At 48.8% G+C, this 18,093-nt stretch overlaps 1 protein-coding gene across 1 annotated transcript in view; it reads right to left on the reverse strand.

Moving 5' to 3' along the window:
* Window positions 1-1,138: 1,138 nt before the first annotated feature.
* The window catches only part of PHACTR3 (phosphatase and actin regulator 3), a 190,121-nt gene continuing 173,166 nt past the window's right edge, over window positions 1,139-18,093 (reverse strand). The window contains exons 9-13 of the mRNA XM_052651080.1: window positions 10,827-10,882; window positions 6,649-6,710; window positions 5,468-5,608; window positions 3,863-3,939; window positions 1,139-1,537 (exon numbers count right to left, since the gene is read on the reverse strand). Coding sequence (XP_052507040.1) covers window positions 1,522-1,537; window positions 3,863-3,939; window positions 5,468-5,608; window positions 6,649-6,710; window positions 10,827-10,882 — 352 coding nt within the window. The 3' untranslated portion in view covers window positions 1,139-1,521. The remainder of the gene's footprint in view (window positions 1,538-3,862; window positions 3,940-5,467; window positions 5,609-6,648; window positions 6,711-10,826; window positions 10,883-18,093) is intronic.

An 18,093-nucleotide genomic window follows, 5' to 3' on the forward strand; every position in this document is an offset into this window, starting at 1 on the left:
CTTATAAAAAGACTCCAGTTTGACAAACTAACAGTATGTTTGCTTGCATCTAGGATTGATCACAAATCCCTTAAGACAGTGCTGCCACAAGGGTTGAGCAGTGGGCTCCTGACCCACTGCAGCCACAGAGCAGCACAAGAAAGGTCATGGGAAGTAGTGAGGTAGCTTGTGTGGTGAGAAGTCACAGAGGACATTCAGCTGCTCCACAGCTACCTGGCAACCACACCCACATGAGGGACTGGGCACTTCGCTGGTACTTCACACATACACTTCCCCTCCTTTTTCTCAGTTAGAGATTCCAATTGTTGTATGTGTGTGTGAGAGAGACTGGGGCAGGGTCAGGTGGGGAGCAGATGGGAGAGCTTCCTGCAGAGGAAATAAACACCTTGCTGAGTGTTGCAGAGCTGGGATCTGGGCACAGGTTCTGCAAGATCCCAACGGTGTGATGGAAGCACTGTGCTCCTGGACTCAGTGGACCAGAAGGGCAGGCTCATTTTTGCAATGATAGTAAAAATTTATTCCAGGGAATGTTTATTCTTATTTAACTTACTTTCCCCTCTTTGTGCCAAGATTACCTTTTACCTTTGTGCTGGGATGAATATCCTCTTAGAGCTCCACTCAATCTAAACCTTTGTCTCTCACAACAAAGGCTTTACTAATGTTTGCAAATATGAAATTAATAATACTCTTAGAGGTCATCTTCCTTTTAGTAGAGTTTTTCAACAAGTTGTTACTTATTTCTAGGTTTATTACTCAAATGATTTATAAACTTAATTTGAAAAAGATAATTTGATTTCCTAAGGCACAAACCACAAATACTAAAAGAATTTACAAAACACACAAAAAGTTTGAATTCTCCTGTGTTTGGCTTTTGATGGCTCAAAAATAATAAGATTTGACTTGTTTCACAGATCCTTTTTCTAAAAAAATCTCTTACCCCCACCCCAAGAAACTGTAACACCCAGATTAATTTCCTGCAATAAGTAGTCATTTAATTAAAGAACAAAATTAACAGGAATCGAAATGTTGCAGCTGTATTTTTTGTTAGACATTATATAAAAAAAAAAATACAGGAAATCATTTTGTATAACAGGAACTTAAAGAGTTCTCTAATTGTGATGAGAATAAAAAGGTCTTTTCCACATGGTACTGAAGACACTGTGTACACGTCCCTTGGTCATAGCCTCAGTGTGGTGACCCTGCACACGCACGTCACCATCCTCGGTCACACCGCAGAACTGCAAAACAAGGCGGGAAGGCAAACAACAGTTTTCTTCAGGTCGAGTCCCTGGGGTCTCTTCTGACCCCAAACAGCTGACACTCCTCAGGCCCCAGAGAGTGAAGGGTGTCCTCTGGTCATTCTCTCACAGGTGAGCGTGGCCAGGATTTCACCTGTGTGTGTGGTCCTGCTTCTCTGGCAACCACAGCAGGTAGTCATGAGCTGAACTTCAGGAAAGCTCGCTGATGAATGTTCAGTGTTGGTATCAAAAATTAAGCACAATTCTTCTCAGAAGAAAATCTCTATGGCCTGTGGAATCTAGGAGTTGTAAAAAGACAAGGTTATACATATCTAAGTTTAAATTGCCAAAAACTTTCCACAAATTACTCTGTTGCTATTAAAATCTTTGTGGAAGTCCAACGTGTAAAACATGAGGATGGACCTGGGTTATAGTGGTGTACAGCCCCAGAGGGCACCCACCGCTCAGGCCCCATCATAACACAAAAGGAGTCGGATGGTGAATTCTTAAGCCTAGCTAAAACTTGGCTTGAAAACTGCTAGGTAGGCCCTTGAAGTTCACAAAAACAGCAGGGCTTTCCTGAACCAGCAGAGGTAATGAACTGATTCACAAATGATTGGATATTATTGTAGAGTTATAATTTTGTTCTTGTAGAGTTGAAAATGTGTTTGTGGTACTGTTTAATGCAATTAAAATTTCATATCACTAAAATCATTGCTCTTTTAAAAGCTGACATTAAATGCTAAAATGTGGTATAAAAATCTTAACATTTCCTGATGTGTAAGTTTTGGGCTCACTCTTAAAATTCTGTCATCTAAAAAAGCTATCAAGGACTTACGAGAGAAAGTACATATCTTTAGTAAATGTCTTTTAATAATGTATAAAGAGAAATGTATTAAATATTTTCACATTACCATACATAGAATATGCAGTAATTATATCTTTTTTCTGTAACACAGGATTGAACATTAAAAATAACTGAATATTTTACAGAGAGTGTTTATTTCCTAAACACTTTTTAGTGTTCTGAACACTCAAAAGTAAGATGATTTATTCCTGCCCCAAAATGTGCCAGTCATGGGGGAAAACCTTAAACATCTTTAAACCAACTACTTCCTTCATTTTTCCTGCTTTTCCAACCTCTTCTTCCTCCCTTGATATATTCAAAGTCATCTATCTCATAGGTAGAATTCTGTTTGCCTGCTTTCTATTCCATAGCCACATTGCACTACAAATAACAACCACAGTGGCCACTTTGTGCCAAACAAAAGAAAAGGAGTCCACTGTTTTGGTTTAAGGCAGTATCTCCATTCAGGATTTCCTTTCTCTTTGTGTCTGGGGCCTGAGCATCTCTAGACCAAGGGAGAGATGACAAACAGCCGGTGCAGGTGAAGGCTTGTGGCATCAGGCAGTCCTTTGAGGATAAACGTGTGTGAGAACCTCATCATGGCTCTTCATGGACAGGAAGGGGAAGTGCCGGGGGAATACGCCACTTGTGAGCACTGGCATCAGCAGGCCAACCCGTGCCACCCCTGTTTATGGGTGTATTCCCCTTGTATGAAAAGTCTTGATTATGGAAGAATCAGCCATATCCCCATTGGGATATATGCTCCCTGGAGATGGGACCCTCCTTTACTTATAGCTGACTCGCAGCATAAGAATGGCACACAATACCTATTTGCTGAAGGAACAAAGGCTGTTTGGAAGAGCTTTGGGGGAGCATGAGCTTGTGTTAAAGATGTGAGTATAAAATAAGGTGGGAGACAAGTGGGATTGGTGGGGAGAGTAATTTCACAGCACTCCTCTACATATAAATAAATGGGCGGGGGGGGGGGGGGGGGCGGGTGCGGGCAGGTTCTGAATATGAGAGAAGGGGAATACAGGCAAATTACCTTCAGTGCTTTGAGACTAGTGTCCGACTCCGACCCCACAGATGGCAGCCCACCAGGCTCCCCATCTCTGGGATTCTCCAGGCAAGAACTCTGGAGTAGGTTGCCATTTCCTTCTCCAGTGCATGAAAGTGAAAGTGAAGCCACTCAGTAGTGTCCGACTCCTAGCGATCCCATGGACTGCAGCCTACCACGCTCCTCCCATGGGATTTTCCAAGCAAGAGTACTGGAATGGGTTGCCATTGCCTTCTCCCAATATCTTTAAATACACATTAACTACTTAAATAAAACTATGTGTAATACTGTTCTACATCCCACCCCTCACCAAGTGTTAGTCCCACAGTCCTGTCCAATTCGTTGTGACCCCAAGGACTATAGCCCAGAAGGCTCCTCTGCCCATGGAATTCTCCAGGAAAGAATACTGGAGTGGGTAACCAGCCATTCCCTTCTCCAGGGGATCTTCCCAACCCAGGGACTTGAATCCAGGTCTCCAGCATAGCAGATGGATTCTTTGATCATCTGTGCCACCAGGAAAGCCTGCCAAGCCCTATGTGAAAACCACAGGAACCAATAGCACTTTGAATTGAGTTGCATTCTCTCTGTTCAAGACAATTCTCTGCAGACATACTGAACTGTTTTTTTACCTGAACACAGTGATTTGTGACATTTTTATTTTCTCTTAAAAAAAAAACCGTATTGCAAGTATCATGAAATTCATACAAATAGAAATCTGACCTTGTCAGATGCTTGCTTGATGCATGCACCTCCATTTCATTACTTTTGTATTCATTCAGTTCTTTACGAATTGCTGCCTGGAATTTAAAAACAGCACATTATTTTTCAGGACATTAGAAAGTTAGTATGGGAAATGAGTATCATGGTTGTGGACTGACAGCCATTCCTAATACTTGCTGACTTTGTTATTTTGTGATAGAGTAAAAAAAAATTTTTGTGCTTAGCATTTAGGCTTTTACTTATTTTTATAGCCCTATCAACCTAGTGCAGAGCTGGTGTTCTGGAAGTATTTAGTGAATTTGTTTACTGTGCTGGAGTGGGAATATATCAACCCCCTGCCTTGACCCTGCCCCACCCCCAACCCCATCCCACGTCACCAGGATACATAACAGATCAAACACATGCTCAGGGCACTTATAAAGTAAGGACCTCAGAACAATGAGTGAGGTTCAGCTTTTGGTGAACTTACTTAGAATTTTGCAACTAGATAATCTAGAAGTTATTCTGACTTCAGGATACATTTACATTTTGTGTCATTTGAAACATAATCTTCTTGTTACATGTGGGTGAGATGTGCATCTCAGTCTTTTCAGGGCTTCTCATCTGGCTCTCCTCCAGCTTCCCAACGCCCACTTTCACCGTGTGCGTCTCTCAGATAAACTCTCAGGCCAGGGTAGACAAACATCAGACACAGCTTCTGGGGCAAGGAAAGGCTGCCAAAGGTGCCTGAATTCTCCCTTCACGGCCAGGCTCCTCTGAGCACATCCACCCTGGGCAACCAACTATAGCCTGTCTGCATTGTTCCAAGAGGATGCAATGCTTATGTGCGTTCATGTATAACCTCACAGACTCACACTCAGCTTATGAAGACAGGGACCCATTAGCAATTTCAGCACATTCATTGGCTGAATGTATTATGCTCCTCTCCTTTCGGGAGGCTTTAAAAGTTCTGGAAGTCACTCAAAGTGGGGAGGTAGGAGAGACTCTGTAGACAGAGGCTCCCGGGTCTAAGTCTTGCCAGTCTTTCCCAGTCACCTGTTCAATGGCACCTCTACAGGGATAATAGCAATACCTCTCTCTCAGGAATATTTTGGAGGATTAAGTACCTGGCAGGCTGCCCCTCAGTACAAGCAGCCTGAGGGCTCTTGGTGGTGGTTTAGTCACTAAGTCGTGTCTGACTTTCAACTCCATGGACTGTAGCCTGCTGGGATCCTCTGTCCATGGGATTCTCCAGGCAAGAATACTGGAGTGGGTTGCCATTTCCTTCTCCAGGGGATCTTCCCCACCCAGGGATTCAACCCGGGTCTCCTGCATTGCAGGCAGAGTCTTTACTGACTGAGCTATGAGGGAAACCCATTTGGTAACAACCAAAAATGTCCCAGTCATTTCCAAATGTCCCTAAGGGCAAAACCATCCCCTAGTTGAAAACACAACCCTAAGCCCAGGTTCTGTTTGTGATGCCACATCTGGCCAAGCACAGCCTTTTTTTTTTTTTTTTAATATAATTTAATTGGAGGTTAATTACTTATTTCAACAGCTGATGGTGCCCACTGTCTCCTGACACATATACACCCGTGAGCCAACGTGCACACGTATGCTCAGTACCTTATCTGCTGCCGACAGTCTCGTCCAGGGTTTGTCTGCCCGTCTGTCATAGTCCTGTGCTTTCGCCACCTCCACATAATCACTGAATCGTATCAGAATTTTTCTGTCTCTCAGTTCATCAACCGTGGGTCTCTGATTAAGCTAAAATAAAAGATGACCATAGTTAGGTCTCATGTGCCAAACTAGCTTTCTTAGTTTGTTCAAGTACCCTGAGCAAACCAGGACCCTTCTATAAATAAATGTAACCTCTGAAGCTGAAATAAAACCCTAATGCAAACAAACAAAAAAAAAAAAAAACACCTCTAATGTGAAGGGCTTAAATTATACACTCTTAAATGACAATCCCTTCCCTTTAACACATCTTGTTAAGAGCACTCACACCCCCAGGAAGCTAGTGGTGCCCTATCTACAGCACAGCTCAAGGAAAGCTGGATGAATTATCTAAGGAAAAATTTTACAGCACCAGCTGTTGCTTTTCAACTATCATTAGGTAAGATTTTCCAAAAAAAAGCTACTGATAAAGTTGAAATACTAAATACTACTACTAGCACTCATAACTCAAGCTCAGAAAGGATATTCTATTAACTTCAAGTAGGATGAGAATTTATTATTATTATTACAGAATACAGTAGAGAAAGGAACACCAAAAGACCTGAATTTAGAGATGGTCAGGGCTTTAGAAGGAAACCAAACTTTACAGACTTGCTACCTTTATCGGCCATAGTACATTTTGACTTAACTATTTGACTCTCAGACATAAACCCTTGAAGCTAATGAAGTTTTCCATAGTCAGGAGCTTCTAGACAAATAGAAGGAACCTAAGAGTGTGAAAGGTATACTGACACACTGATATCCAGGCATGCTTTGCTTGAGCACTGTGTAAAGAGCTCAAATAAATGAAGAGCATGCCAGTCAGCATCTGACTTCCTGGAAACAAATGGCAACGCCATTGAGGCCACACGGCCGCAGTCATGTTCTCCATGGCTGAGTGAACACATAGTCCACAGGGACATCAGTCACCCCCAGGTCGATGCAAAAGGCACTGCTTTTTGACTGTCCAGTGAATGAATTCACTGTTGCCCAAGAAGTCACAGGTCAGCATCACAGAGTGATGGCCTGCATCACCCATCTCAGTCTTTCCTACCTTAATATTCAGGAAAGAGATGCTTAAATGATCATACCTTTCTTGTCAACCTTTGCTTGATTTCTCTTCTTTCTTCTTGCTCTGTCTGATCATTCCTTTCTGTGAAAGATGAAAACAAAAGAAGGGAGAAAACAAAGAAGCAGGTTGAGACGTTCTCCTCTTTAGCAAGGACATGTGCTCAGATCTGGACATTTCTGGAGGCTACAGGTGTAACAGGAAGGACACCTGACAGGTGACACTTTTTTCCATATCATTGCACTTTGCCAATCACTGCTCAGGAAACTATGCTCTCATTGTTCCATATAAACACTTGTAGAGGAAAGTTTTCCCATCATCACAGCCTGGTTCTCCTGGGCCCTTTTCTGTGTTAGAAATAACCACACAGATTGATGCTGGGCATTGATTTGCAGGAGAAACAGGAAGCAATTCTCTCCTAATCAGCTATCATCTCTATGTGTATTTACAACTAGGAACATAGATGGCAAACAAAAATTTTTAGTAGGATAAGTTTTATATATATATACACACATATATATAATATATTCAAGTATATATGAATGAATATTGTTAGAACTGTCACTGCTTTTCCATGTAAAAGGGATTCATAGTTTTAGCCAACCAACAGAAGATACAGAACATTCGCCTCAGATTCTGGGCAACATATGCCTGCCTGGAATTCATATTTTCTGGATATATTTCAAATCCAAACATACCCAGGAACCCAGCTGATTCTCCACTGCAGAAGTGAGACGCATGACCTGCCTTTTAAAGGACCCAAGTCTCTCACCAAAACTGGTTTTGCCTAGTGAGTGTCACTATTAACGTGCAAGCCGTGCTCACACCTACACTTGGAAGCTAAAAATGGAGCAGAATGCTGAGACTTAGTGTAAAACTAAGCTCTGCCCTGGGGTAAGAGATAATGGATGTCCTATTTCTGGCTCTCTCTGTTGCTAAATAAAGCCTCAGGTCCCCGGAGGGGGCCCAGAATTCTATTCCTGGGAAAGGGACCTCATCTGTCAGCACTCCTAGAAACACCGCCAGGTTTGAGGAAGGGAAATTCTGCAACTCGTCGTTAACATAAGCTCACGTTACCTGCCTTTCTTTGAAACATTTTAAACATTTGTGCATCTAGGAGATTTGGTGTATGGGCATTTAACATACTAGCCATTGTACTTTTCAGTAATTTTCTTTAAAAAGGAAGATTCATCTTTCATTCAGATGTTTTAGAAAAAGAAACCAATCCCTGCTATGTTCCTTGTTCTTAATCGAAGTGAAAAACCAAAAGAAACCACAATTATAAGCTCTGAGAGCTGATAACACAATTAGAAAAAAATGTGAAAATACCACATAGAAGGCCAACCATAAGAGATTTAAATGATGATATGAAACTAATTCTTTAGATTTTTAAAAAAATTTTGGCACTCAGGATCTTAGTTCCTGACCAGTAATCAAACCTGTGTCCCCTGCAGTGGAAGCACAAAGTCTTAATCACTGGACAGCCAGGGAAGTCCTATAATTCTTCATATTTCTTAAAAACAGGCCATGAACAAATCCTAAGTACACCCTCCATATAAAAACACTGAAACAAGAGCAGATCTTTCTGTTTTTTAAATTGTGGACAACACCGGCATCATTACAAGGTCATCGGAGCACAGCAGGGGTCTTGGAGGTGCCCGGGGAGTGTCCCCCTGCAGGCCAGGTGCTCTGTGGGACGCCAATTCCAAGGTCCTTCCTGAGAGCCTAAGCCACAGATTCTCTGAGCTCCCCTGAGCAATGGGTTTATAGATCTATTTTCAGACTCAGAAGGCCCTGTGCTTTATACAAAAAAAGGGAGCCATAATCAGAGCCTCCATACCCAGATTTTCTGGAAATAGTGCCAGTAGCTTGGACAGTCACACAAGAGCCTTCTGTAAATAATGAGAGATGCATTATTGCTCCTAAGGCAGTGGTCAGAACGTGGATGATGGAGCCAGGCCACCTGCACATGACCTTCAGCTCCTTCCCTCTGCCAACACTCGTGTTAAAAAGTCCTATTACCTTCCGAAGTCTGAGCTTCCTCACTAGGAAGATGGGAACAGCCATGCAAACCTCACGACTATCTGGTAACAATTCAGCGAGGGAACAGAGGCAAGCACTGAGTACAATGCCTGGCACAGAGTGGGCCCACCTTGGAATGACCACTTCTAATATGACCATATAAAGAGGGCCACTGTGTCTCGACACTCTCATATCCACAAACGTACAGGCCCAGTTCTAAGTGTTCTTCCAGCATGATCGCAGTTAGCCATGAGTCCCTACTTGAAGGGGAGAAGATACAATGTGCTGATATTCTAAGCCATTGACTCGAAGCAGAAAATGCAGCAAGAGTGCAAGCCAGTGTCAAGGGCTGTGGGGATGACGCTCTAGGCTGGACTATATATGGTCAGTCGATCCTCATCTCCACAGAACCAAACCAAACACCCACCTCAGACTAGCACTGACATTCTCAAGGATGCTGCCCAGGGCACTCGAGTTGCTTCCAACTAGGGACGGACCTGACTGGCTGAGTGGCAAGGAAGGGACTGTCAGGGCTGCAGCAGGGAGCCTGTTTTCCTGCCCTGGAGGTGAGTGCCGTCAGTCCGGGATCCACCTGCCATCTCTGCTCACCAGGCACAGTTCTGATATTCAGGCTTTCACGTCCAAGAGTCTATGTGCAAAGTTGAACACAATTAGAAGCATTTGCTGTTGGGAGGCCCTGACCATCCACTAGAGCAGAGAGAAAGTGACCACTGGCAGGAGAAATGGTTCCTGAGAGAAAAGCCTCTGCCCACTCTGGGCAGCAAACCAGGCTGAGGGCAGCCTTGAACTTGCCCCATTTGAGTCTTAGATGACTACCTGAGGGGGCATCTGTGACTGATGAGCTTTATAAGTTAGTGACTTAATTTTTAAAAATTCAAATATTCAGTAACAGCTACACGTTTGTATGTGCCCACCTGATTAAGCAGGCTATCCATGAAAAGATGTTCTTGAAATTCTCAGATACGGCGTAGTTGATGTAATATAGAATAGTAGTCACCATATCAAGTTTTAAAAGAACAATTTTTTTTTTTTTTTTTTTTTTTTTTGCTGCACTGCTCAGCATGTAGGATTTTAGTTCCCTGACCAGGGATTGAACCTGTGCCCCCAGCAGGGAAAGCTTGCAGTCCTAACCACTGGACCACCAGGGAAGTCCCTAAAACAAAGAATTCATAATCTTAGGGTTTAAATATTTCCAACAGTCCTTAAAGGGGGGAGTCATCCAGGCAATTAATAAAGGTGCTGAAGTCAAGAAGAGGAAGGAGTCAGTTAGGACTCAGCACCCAGACCAGAGTTTCTGTCTTCTACTTTTGGACAGAAGGTCAGCCATGGGACTGTCTTAACTTTGTAAAAAGACGTTCATGAAATGAAAAACCAAATTCAGAGAATGTCTGCAGTGCTCACTCTTAAGAGAGGAAAACATTTTTAAAATCCAGGCCCTTAGAAAACATGCTATAGAAAATACCTCACAAACTAAGTCTGTTGACCAGATACCTAAGAAGTATCTGGGAAACACCTTTGAAAGGGTTCTACCACCCAAATCCTCAATGCCTTTAATGAGATAGAACAGTGTTCTCTGCACCAGGGAGGCTCTTCCTGGATGCTGGTACTCAGCACATGTTGCAACCACAACCCTCCCTGGGAAAACCCAGGGGATGTGAAGGAGGGGAGGATCTAAAATTGCCTAGTTCTAAGCCACAGGCAACTTCCTAGGCTTCTGTGTTCCTTTGAGCTGCTGCTTTACTCCCCCAGGAGGGAACTACAGAGGGCTGAGCTCTTCCCTGGTAGGTTTTATACTCTGTCCACACCTGCCTGTGATGTCCATGACCATGAGGAGCCCTAGTCCCAAATTGCCAGGAACACCTGCTTGAAACCTAGCCTGCCAAAAGACATCATTTCCCTTCCAACTACAGAGCTGACTCATGACATAACCCCGAAGTAGGGACATTTTTAATGATGCCAGGAGAGCTTTTTCCTTTTTAATTTTCAACGGGACTTTGCTGGGTGTTTCAACTTTCCTGGGGGATTGCTTTCAGAGTTCCCCAGCAGCTCAGGGCGAGGGGAACACAGGAGGGCTCAGTAAGCCTGCAGAGCCAGGTTCCCGCAGCAGCCTCCGTGGAGCACACGTGAGGGGAACCCCAGGGGGCCGCCACTACTCACGTTTCAAGATGTTTCTTCTCTCCAGTTCCTCCACCGCGGGTCTTTGGCTCAGTCGTCTGCGGAAAAACACCAGAATTACATTTTGCACCATGGTGGCTGCCAGCGAATTGCATCCAGGGTCTGTGAGGGTCCGGGGTAGCTGGCGCACCCCTTGAAGATCGCCTCCCAAAAAACAGGAGGCGGGGAGGTGGAGGGGTGGGGGCTCCTCTGTCGGAGGCAGCCTCTTGGTGGCAAATCGAGTCCGACCCCCGCGCGGGAGGGACGTGGCCCTCTGTCACCGGGCGGCTGGGGCAGCCCGCGCTCCCGCTCCCGCTCCAAACAAGCAGCTCATCATGTCCAGATCCGCTGCCGCCCGGCAGGCTGGACGGCTCCCCAGGCGTGGGTCTGAGATCCAGCCGGGAGATGGTCCCTTGTCTGGGGGCGCAGGGAGGGGCGCGCAGCCGCGTTTCCAGCTTCTATGTCCCAAGCTCCCAGCGACCCGGACACTGGCACTCGCCCCGGTCCTGCTCCAGCCGCGGTCCGGCCTCAGCCGACCCTGCCTGCAGGGAGGCGATGGGGAAGCTCCTGCCTCTAGCGGGCGCGGAGCCCAGGCGCGTAGGGAAGAAGCGCATCCAATCCTGGCTGGGAATCTCCTGGGCTGAGGCGCGCGCGCCGGCCACGCCCACGGCCGCCCGCCCGCCGCCTGCTCTGCCCGTCCGCTCGGTGAGATAGGAGGACAAATTATCATTTCCTTTTAAATGGCTTCTCATCGAGGGAGTTGGAGGACGTAGCCAAAAAAAAAGAAATACATAAATAAATAAAAGCCTTGTCAGGAGAGGGAGGCATAATTAGTCAACATTAATGCCAAGCTCCAATTATTTCTGTAACTCCAATAATGTTATCCCTGGGGCAGAGCCAAAAACGTCCCCACTTCCGGATCCTTCTGCCACTGCAGGGAGGTGACAGGCGGAGCCTCTGAATGCCCACAATGCGGGGCCATAATCCTATTTATAACCCCTGTCCCAGCACAAAGCCCAGGGCCCCCCAGGGCTCAGCTGCTCCTCCCTCCACACTCAAGGCAACACTGTGCTGTCGGACTCCTAGGTGGGCTTTGTGTGTCTGCTGGCTGGTGGGTGGTTGCTTAAAATCTTGTCTGCATGTCTGCTGAGACTTCAGCGTGCCCTCAGACAACTCCTGGCTGGCACCCAGGGGATAGGGCCTCCCGCTCCCTGGCAAGCAGCAGGCACAAAACCAAGCTGTTTGGGTGGGGCTCCCTCAGCCTGGTCAAAACCCACCAGGTGCTATTTATTCATTCACTACGTGACTGGGGCGGGTTGGGGGTACCTGCTTTGTACCAGGCACTGTCCCAAGCCCCAGGACACAGTGGTCCTGCCCTTGGAAAACTCAAGTCTAAAGAGGAAGGCAGACAAGCAGCAAGTGAGCAATCATCCCAGCGAGTGGGCAATGCCATGGAGAAGAGAAAACAGGGGTGGGGATGTGATGGATGAGGGAGGGGGCAGGGGAGGTCCGTTTTCTAAGAGACAGCAGAAAAGAAGGAACCAGTCTTGAGAAGCTCACATTTCTAGACAGTGTCTCCTAACTGCTCAGGTGCTGGACTTGGAGACAGCAGTGGGGGCAGTGATCAAGGAGGACTTCCTGGAAGAGGAAACTTTTGGCAGTGTTGTAGAGAATCCTCCCAAGGTGCAGAGCCTGTTGCTTAGGGGCTGCCAGCCGACCAGCTACGATGCCCACAGGGACAGCTGAGGATGGAGACCATGCACCTCCTCAAGCCTGAAAAGTGCCCCAAAACTCTACTCACTTTGCCCCCACGGAGGGCTTTTTCTTGCTGGAGCCCTGTGTTCTCTTCTAAAATGAGGACTGATAATAGATCTTCACAAAGGTAAGAGAACTGAATGAGAAAATGCACAAATACACCTGTTATACCAAGCTTGCTTGGGACAGACATTTCTCAAGAAGTGTGGATATCTCACCACCAAAATCTCCGCTGCTGGCTCTAGGGGTGAAGGCAGGCCTGCCAGGGTGAGGGCCACAGCAGGCCCCCAAAGCACCTCCGAATGGCCCAGAAGGGGCCGTCCAGCAGCTGTGAACAACATGCAGCCTGCTGGATTGTCAGCAACCTGCCCCTCTACCCAGAGGGAGCCCAGGAGCCCACAGCTGGACTGCCAGCCAGAGCCACTCCTTGGGGGACCCCAATCACAGGGAAGCGAGTACTGCAGGTCGAGAGTCCCCATTTGGACTCACACCTACCTGTACCTGACACCCCAGCTCATGAGACTGAGAACTACCTTGGCCTCTTGTGTCAGAGGTTTAGTGAGCACAGAGGACACGCCCTGGGATATGGGATATGGTGGGAAGAAGTTAGACCCAGCCCTGCCCTCAGGGAGCACAGGCTCTAGAGGGGTCAGACATTCAGTCCGTTATCACACAAGTCAGTCGGTCAGTTCAGTTGCTCAGTCTTCTCTGACTCTGCAACCCCATGGACTGCAGCACACCAGGCTTCCCTGTCCATCACAAACTCCCAGAGCTTGCTCAAACTCGGGTCCATTGAGTCGGTGATGCCATCCAACCATGTCATCCTCTTTTGTCCCCTTCTCCTGCCTTCAATCTTTCCCAGCATCAGGGTCTTTTCTAATTAGTCACATTAGGTGGCCAAAGTATTGGAGCTTCAGCATCAGTGTGAAGTTATCATACAAACCACCTTGCATTTCCATAGTGACCAGCACTAGGAGGAGGAGCCTACAGCATCATGATAGCCTAGCGGGTAGGCGGACCGACCTGGACAGATAGGAGGCCTGATAAGCTGATGTTGAGTCAAGATCAGAAGGGTGAGTGGGGATTGCTGAGCCCGGAGGGAGGGGAGGAGCACAGGTCCTGAGATAAGAAGGTCTCCTAAGTGTCACTGGACTGAGTGGAGGTGTGTGTGCACCTATGGGACAGGGGTCAGGACTCACCCACCCTGCAGTCTGGATCTCTGGAGCCCCGAATGTGCTGAAGGGTGTGAAGCAGGCAGGGCGGGGTGGAGAGGATCTGTCTTTGGAAGCACCTCCAGACTCTCCTGGACTGCGATCCAAGGAAGGACAGGGCAGAACCTGCCCATAGGAGACGTGGAGCTGCCAGGGGTGGGGTGAGGGGGAGGGATCCCCATCAGACAGGAACCTCCGGGAGCCAGGCCCACAAGTGGTCAAAGGCCAGTGAAGTGTTCCAAACAAGGGGGAGATATTGGCTCCAGAGTAAGAACAGTGCAAACTATAAATTACACAATACACATTGGACTAAATACATATTAAACACAATATTCCATTCATTTACTACCTGAGACTCGGCTCCACTATCCCTGTGGGAATGGGGCTTCCCAAAGCAGGAGTGGCTACGACCTTAATGTCAAGGACACTCAAGGCGATTATGTCCATTTTACAGAGAGATCGGCGGGGCTCAGAGAAACAAACTTGTAAGCAGGTGTTATTCCTCATGTAGACCGCAGAGCCTGGCACAGACAAACATGCCTGGCTTGAATAAAGCAGCAAACCATGGGTGCCAGTTCCCCTCCCTCCATGTGACACCTTTTTGGTGTGGCCCTGGAGGGGTGTTGCTAAAGCATCCTTGGAGTCTCAGTAGCAGAGGGCTCTCCAGGACTGGCGAAGACATAGCCCCAGGCTGGATGCGCTTTGGGGGGAGGGGCGTGGCCTTAGCCGGAGGAGGGGCGGAGCCTCGGGAAGGCAGAGGAGGAGCCTCGGGAGGGGTGGGCAGGGTCAGCACCCTGAGGGATTCCCCAGCTCTGCCCACGCTGTCCGCTCCCTCCTGATTCAGAAGCTGCTGCTGTGGGTGATGAGCAGGTGCTGCCTGGAACTGGGGAAGCCACAGTCTATTTCTGACTCTCCCCTCTGAGAAAGCACGTGTGGCAGCCAGTTACAGCACTGCGTGGGCGTGGGAGCGACACCAAGAAACCAGGAGAAAGAGAGGCACCTGCCCATCCTCCCACCCCATCCCTGGCTGGCCCCCACCTGTGCACACAGGAGAGGGAGCCCTCCCCTCCCTCCAGGGGGCCGTGGGCAAGACGGCAAGATGGCAGAGCCTCCACACGGAGCGGCCAGGCTGGCCTGTGCATGAGGTTGGCTGCCCTGGAGGGTCACCCAGACACAGCAGACTTCTCCTGCAGGAAATAAGCCTTTTCTGGGTAAAGCCCCTGAGATCTGGGGGTTTCCCCTGAGGCACAGCTGCACCTAATCTAGTACACGAGTGCACGGCTGGCCATGACGCTGGCCCGGTCTCCCAGGGCACCGTGCAACTGAGGCCAGAGCCACTGCCCCCACCTTGCTGCTCGCAGCCAGGTCCAGCCTGGAGCCTTCTCCAGCGCGGTATCAGGGCTCCGGAGCCTCGGAAGTCGTATGCAAGCTCCCCACTCCCTGAGCCCACCTGGGGTGAGGGGGGACAGCCTGGTCACCAGCCCCATCAGATGACCATGGTCCAAATCCAGCCAGCAGCCTCATCGCTGCCCCCATGATACTTCTTAGAATGTGAATATGAAGCAAAAGTTAATCAAATCGGAGTTTTCACTCTTAACAACATCAGCTCCCCTTGAAGACATGGGAGAGCTGGCTCCTCAGATCCATCAGCACCCCTACCCCACCCCCAGCTCCGCAGAGCAGCAGCTGGGCTGAGGGGGCACTTGGCTCCTCGCCGTCCCCATGGCTCACACCTCCCAGTGGCCTCGCTCCCCTGTGGACATTCCACCTGCCTCACCATGGGACCAGGCTCCTGAGTGAGCAAGGCCCCAGGAATCCCCTCCTTGTCTTGAGGACCCTGTGACCCCCTTCTGCCTCCCATACACACTGGACGGGAGTGGCTGCATTCCCGGGAGCTCCAGGCACGGTGGGAAGGTGACCTGAGGACAGCAGGTCCAAAGCTCAGCTCTGTGGACAGTGGCCCTGGCTGGCCACCCAAGGGAGCGTCCGGCAGCTGGTGTCTCCCTCAGGGAGGCTCAACACACAGTCAGACTCTTTCCAGGCACACTCGTCTCCATCAGTTGCCTCACACAGGCTACGGGCACAGGCCAGCTCCTCTCTCTGAGCCTGTTTCCTCTCCTAAAATGGACTGATGACAATAGGCACCCACTGGGGTTGCTGTGGGGTAAGAGAAACGGCCCGAAAAGCACCAACCAGGTGCCTGGCACTCCAGGCCTGTCTATGTCAGTGGCCATGCCTGAATTGTCCTTTGCACACCCCTTCTTGAGAGTCCCTTGCACAGCAAGAAGATCAAACCAGTCCATTCCATCCTAAAGGAAATCAACCCTGAATATTCATTGGAAGGACTGATGCTGAAGCTCCAATACTTTGGCCACCTGATGCAAAGAGTCGACTCATTGGAAAAGACCCTGATGCTGGGAAAAATTGAGGGCAAGAGGAGAAGGGGGCAACAGAGGATGAAGATGGTTGGATGGCATCAATGGACATGAGTCTGAGCAAACTCTGGGGATAGTGAAGGACAGGGAAGCCTGGCGTGCTGAAGTCCATGGGGTTGCAAAGAATCAGACAGGACCGAGTGATTGAACAACAGCATCAGACAGGAACTGAGCCGCAATCTCGCTAAGCAAGGCAGAACGCCTTCCTGGAGAGGAAAGCCACAGTGGCAGACAGACAGCTCTCCGCCCCCAGGGATCCCGGCTATTTTAGGAGCTCCTCCCTGGGAATACCATCCTGTTCCGCCACCAGCCTTGAGTCACCAAGGAGGATTTTGGTGTCCCTGCCTGGGACGGGGTTCCCTAGCAGGTGGGAGTGGGGGGCGGTGCATCTCCCTCCATAGTCATCATGACTCCTGAGCCAGACATGTGGCTCAGGAGAAGACAGCTCCTCTGTCCCCACAGATGCTGTCTGGGCTACGGGACCACCAGGGACACCGGGATGGATGGGGGAGAATCAGGGAGGGGAGCCCTCTCCAGGAGGTAACATGAAGATGAGGGCACGGACAGACCAGAGCCAGGCTGCAGGCTCTGAGGAATACAGCTCATCCATGCTGGGAACAATAGACCCCCAGACCTTAGCCCCCTCTGTCCTTGCAGTTACCTTGGTGAGGATGAATTATCAGCCCACTGAGGGTTTATCCAGCGAGGTGCTGACTGCTGGTCCCCCATCACGGCATCTCACAACCCAGGAACCCCCAACCCCACCTCCTCACATGTCCCCATTGTCCAGCATCCGTAACTCAGAGGCTGGTGCCCACTGTCAGTCATACACTCATCCCAGACCCCAGGGCCACCCTCTGTTCCTCTGGCTCCACACTCCCAGCCCCCAAGGATCTCCAAGTCCACTGGGTTCTAGAGCCAATACCTCATATGTCCATCTGTCTCTCCATCCCCAGGCCACCAGCCTCTGCCAGCCCCCGGCTTCCTTGATGCCCCATGGCAGCAGGCTTGCCCTGTTTCTGAAACATGACCCCCCACTCCCACCATGACCTCAAACCTGGGGTCCCCATCAAACTCAAGACAAGCCCCACAAGGTCAGCGAGTCTGCGGGGTCCCCTCCCCAGACTCTGTGGACCGTGACCCTCACACTGAGCTGCCCACACTGCCTCCCTCAGGCACAGCCATCCTCTCCTAACTCAGGGCCACAAGCTCAGATGCTGCACCCTCCTTACAACAAGAGTTCGGTCTCATTTCCCTTACTCCAGTCCACCAACACACTTACTTTTTAAAAATTGATGTGACACCCAACTGTAACATGCAGGAGGAAGAAGGGAAGTTTTAATCCAATAACATCCATTCAACACATAAGTGTTCAACAGGAGCACATCAGGTGATGTGGTGAAGGCGGATACACAAAACAGTCGCCATGACAACATCAACTACAAACACAGAGAGACCGGGGTCCGTGCTGGTCACTCACACACCCACAGAGATGCCACCTTGGGGGAGCTGTTCCTGAAATGAGTGATTCTTGGTAAAGTTCTGAATGAAACAAGGTGTGTCAATTTCCATCAATTTCCAAGACACTTATGCTCGGGGAAACTCAGCGACAAAGCTCTGCCAAATCCATCTGTGTGTGCATGTCCACTACACACCCAGGTTGCAGGCTCAAGTCATACTAATAGCTCCAGCCCCTCCTGTTTGAGTGTCCAAGGGAAACTGTTTGTGTCCTGTTTTTGATGGTCCTGTTTGAACATCCAAGGGGGTGGGGGCAAGTCTCCTGGGCTGGGGCCTGGCTCATCCCAGTGACAGCCCATGAAGTCTCCCCAGTTGAGCCAGGGGCACCACTGGCTTAAACCTTGTGCTCCC

Source organism: Budorcas taxicolor, chromosome 13, assembly GCF_023091745.1.
Source record: "Budorcas taxicolor isolate Tak-1 chromosome 13, Takin1.1, whole genome shotgun sequence".
Taxonomy (NCBI): Eukaryota; Metazoa; Chordata; class Mammalia; order Artiodactyla; family Bovidae; genus Budorcas; species Budorcas taxicolor.